The 14,074-nt window shown below is 41.2% G+C and overlaps 1 protein-coding gene across 22 annotated transcripts in view; it reads left to right on the top strand.

The window, feature by feature from the left end:
* Positions 1 to 14,074, top strand: part of CACNA1C (calcium voltage-gated channel subunit alpha1 C) — a 1,333,094-nt gene that overhangs the window by 1,119,268 nt on the left and 199,752 nt on the right. For all 22 annotated transcript variants that reach the window (XM_033951116.1, XM_033951118.1, XM_033951120.1 and 19 more), the window contains 3 exons: positions 917 to 1,004; positions 6,659 to 6,766; positions 13,485 to 13,537. In XM_033951116.1, coding sequence (XP_033807007.1) covers positions 917 to 1,004; positions 6,659 to 6,766; positions 13,485 to 13,537 — 249 coding nt within the window. The remainder of the gene's footprint in view (positions 1 to 916; positions 1,005 to 6,658; positions 6,767 to 13,484; positions 13,538 to 14,074) is intronic.

The following is a 14,074-nucleotide window of genomic DNA, read 5'->3' on the forward strand; positions in this document are numbered from 1 at the left end:
AGAAAGACAGCGGGAGGGAGAGAGAGACAGAAATAAAGACAGACAGACATATATTCTAGCACCTGTTAATGTAACGGGCTAAAATACTAGTATATTATAATGTTGTAAGATTTTATTTTGAAACTGGAATCAGTCAGTACATTTTTACCAATTCCAACTCTGACTCTACCTAAAATTGGGATTACCATATGGCTCCAGAAAAAGGAGTGTGGATTGAGATATCCAGGTTTTACTTCCATTGAAAGCAATGGAAGTAAAATCCACATTTCTTAATCTGTTCTCCTTACTTCCATTGCTTCCAATGGAAGTAAAACCTGGATGTCTCAATCTGTCTTCTTTTTTTTTCAGGAGCCTTTTGTTAACCCTACAATTGCTTCAAACTCCAGCTCTGATTCCATGACTTTTTAAACCAATAGGAGGAAATATTTTTTTCACTCAAAGAATAGTTAGACTCTGGAACTCATTGCCAGAGGATGTGGTAACAGCGGTTAGTGTAGCTGGGCTTAAAAAAAGGTTTGGACAAGTTCCTGGAGGAAAAGTCCACAGTCTGCTATTGAGAGAGACATAGGGAATGCCACTGAGATTGGAATGTTGCTACTCTTTGGGATTCTACATGGAATCTTGTTACTGTCTGAGATTCTGCCTATAATCTTGCTACTCTTTCAGATTCCAGGATCTTGTTACTCTTTAGGATTCTTCATGGGATGTTGCTACCATTTAGGTTTCTACCAGATACTTGTAACCTGGATTGGCCACTGTGGAAACAGGATACTGAGCTAGATGGACCATTAGTCTGACCCAGTATGGCCATTCTTATGACTCCAACTTAACAACTCTCGTTAACAGAGTTGTCATCATCTGTAGTCACTAAGTGAAATACTGACATGACAGCTGACACAATGCTTCTACTTTACAGGAATAGTGCTATTAATGTAGTGAAGATCCTACGAGTTTTGAGAGTTTTAAGACCTTTGAGAGCTATCAACAGAGCCAAAGGTTTAAAGGTAAGACAACAGAAAGTAGAGTCCCAAATGAGTAAATGTGATTCTAATAGTTCATAGTATTTGCATGGGAGAGACATCATAGAAAAATGGAAGGCCCAGTTGAAATGAAGAGCGTGATACATCTTGTCCTATTGTTCTCCAAATACCAGTTGTACATATAAGCACTTATGAAAGATTGTTTCAGACTGTCCACATTAACTTTCAAACAAGAGCGATATTTGCACAGATTCTAGAGTTGCCGAGGACTTAGCATTTATCATCTTTTACAGCTCCAGTGCAAATTATATTACAGCTGTGTATTGCAGAGATCTGAAGCCAATTTAGTTTTCAGGATGTCCATAATAAATAGACATGATATATACATGTAAATAAGTCTCATGCCTATTATTTATTGATCTCCTAAAAATTAGATTGGTTGGGTAGGTCCCAGGGACTGGATTGAGAAATACTGATCTACTGGGTCTTCTCTGAAATTCAGCTAAAAATAATGAGTGGTTGAGATTTCCTTATGAAGGGAAATTGGGATCACAGCTTGGAGTACAGCCTCTGTAACCTACCTACCTACTATAAGCCCTAATGGTAGCAGGCATGTGTTTTTTATGATTTGAAATGAATCTGCAGCCGGTAAATTTGTCATAAAACAAACTAAAGCAGAAATGAACATGGGGCATATGTACTAAAGTAGGATTAGCACCAGTGAGAACTGTTTCTCGAATACAGCATGCTTGGCCACAAGAAGGGAAGCCAAAAGCATAAATGATGCCAAGCTCAAATGGTGAGAAAGTAAATTTTATTCAGGGACTATCTTTCAGCAAACTTGCCTGCATCCGGTGTCATGAAACAATAATATAGCTTCCTAAAATGAAACTTTTGGTATATTGTTGTGCTTGAATATTTGGACACAGCTTTAATTAACCACAATTGGAATTACCAGTGCTTTTACTGGAGTATTTTGTTTGTGATCTGCTTAGGAAGCTATGGGCTCCTTTTACAAAGGCACGCTAGCGGTTTAATGCACGCCAAACTGCTGGACGCGCTAGCAGCTACTGCCTCCTTTTAAGCAGGCGGTAGTTTTCGGCCAGCGAGGGGGTTAGCACGTGATGAAAAATCGTGCACGTTAACCCCGCTAGCGCGCCTTTGTAAAAGGAGCCCTATATCATTGTTTCATCATGACCTCTGAGGTAAGTGAGTTTGCTAAAACACAGTCTGGGTCAGGTCCCTGACCTAAATTTTCTTCCTCATTCTAGGTGTATACTCCATATCATTATTTCAATAAGTCAGATGCAAAAGCCAGAGGTAACACATACACCCAAAAATCACACTAAAATTGAACACATCTGCAGGGCAAAGGGGAGCCAAAAATCAGTCAGTGCCATTTTGAATTTCAACACTGGAAAGGCAGGAGCAATTGGCCATAACTTCTGCCTGGAACACCAAGGTGGGAGTTAAGGGAGGGGATATGGAAGGATAACTAGCTAGGTTCTTTTTTCTAGATCCAGCTAGGGTGAGGTTTAGATTCCAAGAGCTAGAACTCGTGGTCTAAAGTCTGTTTGGGAGAGCCTTCTTAATTAGATGTACAGGCAGGGTTTTTGATTGGGGAGATGATTTGTGACTGCATTTTTCTTGCAGGCTGTGTTTTTCTTGTTAAGCACAGACAAGTTTGTTTGGCTATAATCTCATCTCCATGCAAGGGGGTGGGATCAGTGTGGCTAATTAAATGAAGTCAACCTCTTTTCTGATTCCTATTTTCAGTCTGGGTCACTGTTCTAACAAAGCAAAATTGTATTTATCTAGTCCTGTACTAACTTGATGTCTGACAGGTGTAAGATTGCTTCTAAAAATTGTAGGTTGGCTGGGAAAATTGTTTAGAAAACTTCCTAATCATGAATGTTTCATTTGTCCAGGTCTTGACACGTCTGGGTAGGTAGAACCGACTTTTCAGCCATCATGCTGAAATGTTGGTTCTATCGACCCAGATGTGGCAAGACCCGTACAGCCGCAACTGTCATGGCAACAGCCACAAAAGCATAAGAGAACTTCCTATTCATGCAAAACCTAGGAAACCTGGTAGTTTGAGCCAGCTCATAACAGTTATCCAAGATGGCTGACTGTAAGCATAGTAGTATGACTGCACTTAAACTGGTCCAGGAAGTTTAGATTTTGAGATGCATCCTGGGAACTCTGGGTTTTTGCAAAAATAACCACTTTGAAAAACTCCAGGCAGTGCTATTCTGCTCACTGCTCCAGTCCTCCTGCCCCCTCTACCCCCTGTTAAAAGGCAACTTGGCAAAAAACAAGCATGGAATGGGCTGGAAAAGAGAGCAGAACAATTGTTTTCAGCTATGCTATATCATCTCCAGCCACATCCATCCTCTGGAGGAGAGGGGAAAAGGAATAGAAATACTAGAGGAAAGATACTCATAGTAGTCTTACATTACATTAATGACTTTTATTCTGCCATTACCTTGTGGTTCAAGGTGGATTACAGAAGAAGTTATCTGGACAATTCCAGAAGAGTTACATAGTTGAGCGGGTTACTTGGGGGGATTGAAATGCTTCTTGCGGAGTTAGTTTGTCTTGATGGATTTCTTGAATAGCAGAGTTTTTATTTCTTTTCTGAAAGTTTTGTAGTCTGGTGCCGTGATCAATAGATTGGATAGTTGGTGGTCAAGTTTCGCTGCCTGCGCAGCCAGAAGGCCATCATACATTTTTTTGCATTTGACGCCTCTGATTGGGGGGTGCATGAATGGTGTCCGGGTTTTCCTTTGCCTGGTTGTGGTAGTTCGGATAAGGCTGTTGTTCAAGTAGGCTGTTGTTCAAGTAGGCTGGGCTGTCTCCATTCATGGCTTTAAATAGTAGACAGTAAAATTTGAATTATATTCTTGCTTGTATTGGGAGCCAGTTTGAGTCGAGGTATGTGGCGGTGATGTGGTCGTATTTCTTCAGTGAATAGATCAGTCTCAGGGCTGTGTTTTGTACTGTTTGTAGTTGTTTTATCATGACTGCGAGGCAGGGGAGATAGAGGATGCTGCAGTAATCTAGAAGGACTAGAGATTGGACCATGAGCTGGAATTGTTTTGTGTCAAAGAATTTTCACATTTGCCTTAAGTTTCGCATGACTGCGAATGATTTCTGTATTGTTTTGTTGATTTGTACAGCTTCTGTCTATTATCACTCCCAGAAGTCTTAGGGTGGGTTGAATGGGGTATGTGATTGAGTTTTGTTTTTTTTCAAGAAGTATAAATTTTGTTTTGTCTGGGTTCAGTTTTAGTTTGTGTTCTTTCATCCATGTAGCCACTGTTTCTATTGTTCTATGTAGTGTGTCTGTCATGGAGGGTGTTGGTTGATCAAAAGGAAGGAGGATGGTGATGTTGTCTGCATAGCTATAAGAAGTTAAGCCTAGTTTGTCTAGGCAGGTGCCAAGGGATGCACTGTAGAGATTGAAGAGTTTTGGGGATAAAGGCGACTCTTGGGGTACGCCGCAGGGGTTGGACCATGGTTCCGATTTTTCTTTGTTTGTCTTTACTCTGTAGGTCTTGGATTGTAGGAATTCTTGAAACCAAGTATGCATCTTTCCTGTGATTCCTATTGTTTCTAGTATTTGTAGTAGAATGTCATGGTCTACCAGGTCAAATGCTGCGGTGAGATCTAGTTGTATAACCAGCATTTATTTTTTATTTTTTTGCCTATGCTGAGGTGTTGTCTAACTGTGTCTAGGAGGGAACCTAGTAGTGTCTCTGTGCTGTAGTTGGTTCTGAAAGCAGACTGTATAGGGTGGAGTAAGTTGTGGTTTTCTAGGTAGTTGGTGAGGTGTTTAGCTACGAGGCCTTCCATTAGTTTGACATAGGCTATGGGTCTGTAGTTGGATGGTAGATCTGATGCTACTTTTGGGTCTTTTATGATCGGGGTGATGATGATTTCACTGAGGTCTTGTGGGAAACAGGCCATCAGTGAGCAAGGATTGTATCCATTTTATGAGGAGAGTGCAGAATTTGGGGCTGGAGGCTTTTAACAGGTATGGAGGGCAATGGTTGAGGTCGCAGGCTACATGGCTATATTTTTTGTAGAGTTTGTTTAGGTCGGACCATTGTATTGTGGTGAAGTCGGACCAGGTTCTGTCTGCTGAGGACGGAGTAGAGAAAGGGAAGGAAGTATCTCTGAGAAATCAATCTAATCTAATGCTTGGCTTTATATACCGAGACATCAGTCCAAGAAAGCTCGACTTAACAAATAAACCATAAAGAATAAGACTAAGGGCTCCTTTTACAAAGGTGCGCTAGCGTTTTTTACGCACACACCGGATTAGCGCGAGCTAAAGCGCACGCTAGCTGAAAATCTACCGCCTGCTCAAAAGGAGGCAGTAGTGGCTAGCGCACACGGCAATGTAGCGCACGCTATTCTGCACGTTAAGGCCCTAGCGCGCCTTTGTAAAAGGAGCCCTACGTTTCAGAAGATTAATTTTCAAAGTGTTTAGCAAATAAAATAGTTTTTAAAGATTTACGAAAATGTTGGAGTGAACGGGAACTCCTTAAAAGGAGTGGAAGATCATTCCAGAGTTGAGAGAGCTTAAAAATCAGAGATTGCGTAAAAATCTTGACTCCTTTTATCTCTTTCTTGGAAGGAAGAGATAATTTAAATTGTTGATTACCTCTTGCAAAGATAAAGGAAGAAGAGGAGTAAAGATACCATGTAGGATTTTAAAAAACAACACAAACACATTTGACTTGCACTCTAAAATAAACAGGAGCCAATGGAGACTCTGGAGCAACGGAGTCACGTGGTCAAATTTACGTTTCCCAAAAATCAATTTCGCAGCAGTGTTTTGAATCAGCTGCAATCTATGAAGACAAGTTTTTGTAATACTGAGGTAAATAACATTACAATAATCGAGACGAGATAATATAATTGACTGAACTAGTATGGAAAAATGTTGATGATGAAAGAGATGTCTAACCTTCCTCAATAAATGCAGGTTAAAGAAGCATTTTTTGACCACAGAGTTGATTTGATCCATAAAAGAAAGAGTGGAGTCAAGGAGAACTCCCAAAACCTAAGCAGAAAACTCGATCTGTAGAGAAGAACCAGAAACCAAAGCTACAGACAATCCAATTTTGGGCCTAACCATAATAATTTGTAGCTATGAGTGATTTATAGAGGCAGGAAGTAATGTCTTGGGATTGGGTCTGCATAAGAGTACTGAGATTAGGAAAGAGTGATAAGGAAGGAGGAGAGAGCAGAGTCACACCAGAAGGGGAAGAGTGGTAAAGAGAGAATATGCGTACTATACAGTAAAACCTTGGATTGCAAGTAACTTGGTATGCAAGTGTTTTGCAAGACAAGGAAAACATTTTGTTAAATTTTAACTTGATATACAAGTAAGATTATGCAATACGAGTACATACAGTATTTTGTATTAAAGTTTTTGGGTTGTGGAGTTTCCATTATTTCTTATGGGGAAATTCGCTTTGATATACGAGTGTTTTGGATTACAAGCATGTTTTTGGAACAAATTACGCTCGCAAACCAAGGTTCTACTGTATATGTTTGCATAAAAAAACCTAGCACAATACATGTGCACTACCCTGGTGATATAGAAGTGCAGGTATCGATGGACCAAAATGACGCTAACCCTTGAACGTTTCTCACATTTTCAGCATGTGGTGCAGTGTGTATTTGTGGCCATTCGAACCATCGGGAACATTGTGATTGTCACCACCTTGCTTCAGTTCATGTTTGCCTGCATTGGGGTTCAGCTCTTCAAGGTAAATCTTTCACAGTTCTTATGGGGGTAATTTATTTTATTTATTTATTCAGTTTTCTATACTATTCTCCCAAGGCAGCTCAGAACGGTTTACAAGAATTTATTCAGGTACTCAAGCATTTTTCCCTGTCTGTCCCAGTGGGCTCACAATCTATCTAATGTACCTGGGGTAATGGGGGGGGGGATTAGGTGACTTCCCCGGGGTCACAAAAAGCAGTGTGGGTTTGAATCCACAAACTCAAGACTGCTGAGGATATAGCTTTAACCACCGCACCCACTCACTTTATTTAAAAAACTTATATCCCGCCTGTACCTCTTGAATGTAAACCGCCTAGAAGTCGCAAGATTGTGGCGGTATAGAAAAATAAAGTTATTATTATTATTATTATTATTACGCACTTTAAATCTTTAGTCACTGCTTCTGATTTACTCATAAAAGCCTCAACAAATAAAGTTGCTTTTAAAAGTTTTTTAAACTCAATATATTATTGGCTAATATCAGTTATCAAATTATTCAATAACCTCACTCCTGCAAAGGAAATAGCAGTACGTAATTCTAGTGCAGTATTAGAAAATTTCACTTTGTGAAACTCATCTGTAGACGGTTGCATTGTAACATCTGATCTCAAATGCCTACTTATAACCACTATCCCCAAAAACTCTATGACCCGGTTTCTCTGTAGGGTGCTGATATCAATCATTTGTCAGTCATGTTACGGCGCCCTATAGAGAATCGCACCTCCACCAAAGATAGGCACTGGAAATGTAGACCAGGGTTTTCCAGAATCTGCGTTCCGCCACTCAAAACCTATTTTCTGTCCCCTCTATTCGTGAACTATTTCTTGATTCTACCCGCAAAACCATTTTCTCAGTCACTGCCCCCACGTTAAAGAACACCCTTCCGTCAGATCTTAGACAAGAAACATCCTCTTGAAAAATTCAAATGTAAACTAAAAACATTCCTTTTTAAAGACGCCTTCTCGGTTTGATTCCATTCACTTACCCCCCTCTTTTACTGAGGTGCACTAACTGATTAGCGCGCGCTAATCGAATTAGCATGCGCTAAACGCTAATGCGTCCACAGACTAACATGCACACGTTAGCATTTAGCACACGCGAATCAGTTAGCGCACCTTAGTAAAAGAGGGCCTTAGAGCCCTAACAGCTTCTACGCAGTCGGCAGTACCGAACTGAAACGCTTCTTTTGAAGCGACCCTTACCCTAGTGTGCTAAAGCCCCTCCGTTTCTTCCCTCCCTATTACAATTTTATTTTTTCATTGTATTTAAGCTCTTACCAAGTCCCTTTTTTTCCCTTTTTATTCCAGTAAGTCTATTTGTTTTGTCGTCCCCTCCACTTTTTACTTTAAGTTTATGTTTTATCTTAACAATATTCTGATAATTGTAAACCGTTGAGGTATGTTTTTGCTGAACGTTATATCAAAGATTAAATAAACTTGGAAACTTGGTGCCTATCTTTGCCGTAAATCGCACCTCCATAGGCGCTTTAAGCCGTCTAATGCCGCTTCCGGCATTAACCATGCCCATAGTAGTACTTGGCAGCCTAAAGCGCCTACATAGGCATGATTCCAGCTTGTATTATTTAGACACCATTAGGTGCTTTAACGGTGCCGTTTTTTTGCTGTTTTAAACTGCATTTGTTAATTAACTTAGGCACTGGTAGGGTGCCTACCAGCACCTACATTTAGGTGTCATTTCTAGAATTTCTCCCTTCTTCTATAACTACTGAGAGACAGACCTTTTCTAATAAAACATAAAAAAATTCAACTTTTAAGTATAAGGAAGCTAAAGACCTCAGAGCCCAGTACCAAGTAAACTAGAAAAATAGTATTCAACAGGCCGGCCAAAAATTCATAATCATCAGTTAATATCTTCTCATATGGATACAAAACACCCAATAATCAACTTACTGTATTTTTCGCTCCATAAGACGCACTTTTTTTCCCCAAAAAGTGGGTGGAAATAAGGGTGCGTCTTATGAAGCAAATATACCACCCCCGGGCGGTACCTTTAAATTGTGGAGGTCGGTGGACGGCTGCCTGCTGATTGTCGGGGCCCGTGGCGCACAAGCTTGCTAATGCCTGGGCCCGAGACACTTCCTAATTGTGCCGGTCGCTGGTGCTTTGCTGGATGGCTGCCTGCTGTTTACCGGCATGTCAGGACCAGAGGCAAACAAGCGCGCTACTGAGTGGATGCGCGCCACTTCTGAATGGCTGCCTCAGTTCTCGCTAGTTCCTCACAAGAACTGAGGCAGCCATTCAGAAGTGGTGCACGCCCACGCAGCAGCGCGCTTGTGCACGAAAGGCTCCGACATGCCAATAATCAGCAGGCAGCCATCCAGCGAAGCACCAGCAACCAGCACAATTAGGAAGTGTCACGGGCCCAGGCATTAGCGCACTTGGTGCCGCAGGCCCTGACAATCAGCAGGCAGCAGGCACTGACCTTCACAATTTAAAGGTACTACCGGGGGGCTGGGATGGAATTTAAAGGTGCTGGGGGGCTGGGATGGAATTTAAAGGTGTTGGGGTATGTAAAAGTGATGATTGATGGGGGGAGCTGGGACGGAATTTAAAGGGATTTTTTCTTGTTTTCCTTCTCTAAATCTGGGATGCGTCTTATGGTGAGGGACGTCTTATGGAGCGAAAAATACAGTAATTGTTAATAGTGGAGAGAAGAACATTATCATAAATTCATTGCCAAAAATCTCCATGATAAATTGAAACCAAGGAATCGACATTCAATCAACAAATCTTCTCTGGCTTAAAGCTTTCTATCTTCAATATAAAAAGTAACCAAATGCACAAGTAGAAAAGAGCAAAAAGCAATTTATATTAGATGTCCACATTGATTCATCAAAAATAAAGTCTAACTCCCAAGAGCTTCACCTGGGCATTAGTGATGAATCTCTGGTAAAACAAGGAGCCCTTGTAATCACTAATCCCCTGACAAAATTGTATTCTGTATGATGATTTTTATATAGTGAACCATCTTGCAGCCTCTTAAGAGAGGCGGCATATAAATAATAAATGAAAATATAATGTAAAGAAATATGGAAACACTTTTATGAATTGTACGCAGATGTAAATGTATAAAAAAAGTAGGCACATCACAAGTATGCACCCCGTTTTATGCGGTTTGTGTGTCAGTGCTCTCAGAGGTGTTGGGTGAAGCAGGGCCAGAGCTGTGATATACATGCATAGAGTACATATGTCTCTAAAGCAGATGAATTTGTGAACTTCTTGGTAGCCCTGAATTAACCATTATGCAACATAAACACATGCTTAAGGCATCTAGGTTTTTTTCCCCCCCTAGCTCTCATGCCTTTAACTCTTTCACTTCAGTCAGTGAAACCCGTCATCCAACATGAATTTCAGTGTTTTTCTAATCATAATAAATATATATGATGTTATGTAACAATAATGATATTTCTCAGCACTTATTGAGTTTTAATGACTTTTCATTTAAGCAATGGAAGGGCTATGCTTAGGGGTCATTGTAGGAGCCTACTTTATAAAGGTACAAAAGCACAAAATAGACAAGTATTTGTACATTTCATATAAGCACCCTTTTACAAAATTGCATCCACTATGTACATATTTCATAGAAAGGTAGGTAACTCAGGCAAGAGCCAATGTTGCATTTTGTGCCGGAAAGTGAGGTATGATACTGATACCCGTCTTAAAAAGAGAAAGATATCCAGAACTAACCCAACAACTGTTGTAGATTCGGCATCTGTCTAAGGTGGTAGCATTTGGGAGGCTCTGGCACATATTTCCTCTTTAAAAATAGGGAGCACCAGGCCCTGCCCCTTTCTGCCCCAGCCCTGTCCTGTTCCGCCTCCAGTCCCGCCCCGCTTCGCCCACAGCCCCTCCTCCACACAAACCTTGTGTCGTCTTCCCTGAGGGTTGCATGTGGAGGACCTCCAGACCCAAGCTTGGGACTTTCCAAGATCCGGACAAACTGACAGGTTTTGGAAATTCCGCTGGACACCCAGTCAGTCCTCTAAAAAGTGGACTTGTCTGGGTTTTCCTGGACTTCTGGTAACCCTAAACATGCCAGAATTTCCCCCTGCTTCTCTTCTTACGGCTAGATTTGCTATAGCCACCCTCCTACCTCCTTTTGGATCAGCTTGAAAATTAAAGAAACATCAGCACTGAAAACATAGGCTCACATTGAAGCATCGCTTTGTCCCATCCCCTCAGAGGAAGGTTTCCTGTAAGGGACGGGGGGGGGGGGGGGGACAAAGCAGTGATTCAGAGTTAGTTGGTCCTTATAAGGCCTGTACAGTGTCCACGCTTCTTGATCTTCAGGTCAGCCCAAGAGAAGGTAGGGCATAGGGTTACCTGCCCGCTCTCATCGGGCAGAAGAGCATCCGTGTATGTGTGGATGTCATGCGCACGCGCTTGTGCACTTGACGTCATTGGGTGGCATCTGCGCACGTGCCAATGCCCTCCTGCCCGATGGTGATTTGTTCGAAGCTTTTCAAAACCCAGACAAAGTGCTGGGTTTTGAAAAGCCATCCAGAGCCCCAGACATGTCCTCGAAAGGAGGACGTGTCCGGTGAAATCCAGATGTCTGGTAACCCTAGGCAGGGGTGGGAGTGGTAGGGCCAGTAGCGAGAAGGAGAACAGGAAAATGTTGACTAAGGGATGGGTAAGAGGAAAGGGAGCTGAGAACCTGGCCAACTGTGGAGGATGAGGGGGGAGACAGGGGGAGATGGCAGAAGGGTTGAAGGTTCGGCTAGGATTTCCAGTACTCATAGGCCAGCCCTGAAGAAATGTTTTTATCATTTGCACAGCTCTAGCCATAGAGTGAGCTGCAGTTGGGTTCATTATACCATGGCATAAATTAGAGAATGACACGGTGACAAAATTAATCACTGTTCCCGTCCCCGCGGATAACTGCGGGAAATAATCCCATGTCATTTTCTAGTGTCTATTTCAACCTCGGTCCTTCTACACCAGCATTCTTCAAAGCAAAGCTTGCGGGTCAGTGGTTGTGGCCATTCATACTCTGATTCTTATGTGAGCAAAGGATAATGAAGCCATTGTGACATCACTGATGTGATTGGTTCTAAGGCACTGGTGGAATGAGGCATTATGAGGCGAGGAGGATGGCAGTTTGCCTTTTGTCTTTGTTTTGTTCTATTTCTATCATTTAAATTTCTCCAGAATTCTACTGTTCAACAGCTCCCCCTTCTGCTTCTATTCCTTTCTCTCCTCTCTTCTACCTTCCAAAGTATTTAGATCAATGCTGTCTTGTTAAAATGTTTATTTTATTTTTATTTTTCCTCTAACTCTACTTTTCACTTCTCTATTACCCTCCAGGTACTTTAGTTAGATTGTGAGCCTTCGGGACAGTAAGGGAATTTTTCAAGTACCTTTCTTATTTCTAATCTTAATGTATATTTTCTGTAAACTGCTTAGAACCTAACGGATGTAGCGGTATATAAGAAATAAATTACATTACATTACAATATCTGCTCTGGATACCAGAGACTGTCATTCTGTAGTGTCTGTTTCAGCCTCAGTCCTTCTACACCAGCATTCTTCATAGCAAAGCTTGCGGGTCAGTGGTTGTGCCCAATTATACTCTGATTCTTCCCTCTCTCCTTAAAGAATGACATGAAGATGGTTTCCCGCGGTTATCCACGGGAACGGTGATTAATTTTGTCACCGTGTCATTCTCTAGCATAAATGTTTGAAAAAGGTGGTTTTAATTTGAAAAACTGGTGTGTTGGAAGCTGCATCCATTACACAGTAAATTGTTTCGTTACAAAGGTATATAATAAATGTAAAGAAATGAATAGTTACTGAATGCTTGCTGTTTTAATTGTGATAAGATAAACTCCGTGATTCTTCAATTCTGGATTTTACCATAAAGAATCTGGAAGTAACAGCTAGTTTGTCTTTCAAGGCTGGCGACAAAGAGCACATTTCAAAAGTGCATGCATAATTTGCAACAAAGGCTCTGTATGATAAATCTAACTTTTGAAAAAGTGAAGGATTTGTGGCCAGGCACCTGAGAAATAGAATTCTAAATTCTGCTCTTCAAATAAAATAGTAAATCATTTCCACATTTCTGTTAATATCAGGAAATGAAATATAAAAAGGGAATTATAATAATTTTAAAAAGATTTGGGGGCCATTGATAACATATTGTAATGATTAGACACCTTTTTACATTAAAAGTATAATTATAATTATGGGAAAGGGGGGATATATTGCTATTTTATTGGTTTAATCAATATTTTTGAATATGTTATATGAAAGATATGTTTGAATTATAATATTTGTGGAAAGGGAGGGTGGGGAAGGGGCTTAATTTTATGTATTGAAGATGATATTAGAAAAGAAATTCTAGTGATATTTATGATTCAATTGATGTAATATTGTAAACTTGTAAGATGGAAAAATGAATAAAGAATTGGGGAAAAAAAAGAAATACATTTTAGAAGTTATATTGAATAGAAAATTATTCTGGAAAATCAGAGTGTTTAGCAAGAACGTGATAGCAGGTGGAAATACATGAATGTGTTTTAGCAAGTTCAATGCTGGCGTTAGGAATGTATGTTAGGATTTTAGCTTTAATGGAAGTTATTAGAAAATGAACTAATTTAAAAATGAGCTAATTTGTTTTCCTTGAATATTAACGGAAGCCTTTATGTTTTGTGCACTGTAACAGATCTTTTTATCTCGTAGGGCAAATTGTACTGCTGCTCAGACAGTTCCAAGATAACAGAATCAGAATGCAAGTAAGTTTTGTCTCATTGGACTTGGATTTTAGATTTAATTAGTCACTTTTCTACCTTCAGGATCAAGTTGAGTTATGATCACATACATAAATCATTTCCCTGCCCAGGCAGACTTACACTAGAAGCTGTCTCTGAGGCAACAGAGTGTGAAATGATTTGCCTAGTACAGTGGTGAAGTGAGGGTGAGCGGCACCTGGAGCGATGGTGCCCCTCACCCACCCTCTTCTCCCTCTCCTTCCTGACCCCCCTTCCCCCATACCTCTTTAATTTTCCCGGCACGAGCAGCCTCACGAACTTGCTGCCCACATCGTGTCGGCTCTCCCTCTGACACAGGACCCAGAAGTGATGTCAGAGAGAGCCAACACCGACATGGACAGAAAGCTCGTGAGGCTGCTCGCACTGGGAAAATTAAAGAGGAATGGAAGGGAAGGGGCGCACGCCCTCGGCGGGAGGGGGGGGCAAAGAGGAGGATGGGTGCCGGAGATCCCACCTAGGGCGGACCGCCCCCCCCCCCACCCCCACCCTCCCTTTCTACAC

This window comes from Geotrypetes seraphini, chromosome 7 (assembly GCF_902459505.1).
Source record: "Geotrypetes seraphini chromosome 7, aGeoSer1.1, whole genome shotgun sequence".
In the NCBI taxonomy this organism is placed as follows: domain Eukaryota; kingdom Metazoa; phylum Chordata; class Amphibia; order Gymnophiona; family Dermophiidae; genus Geotrypetes; species Geotrypetes seraphini.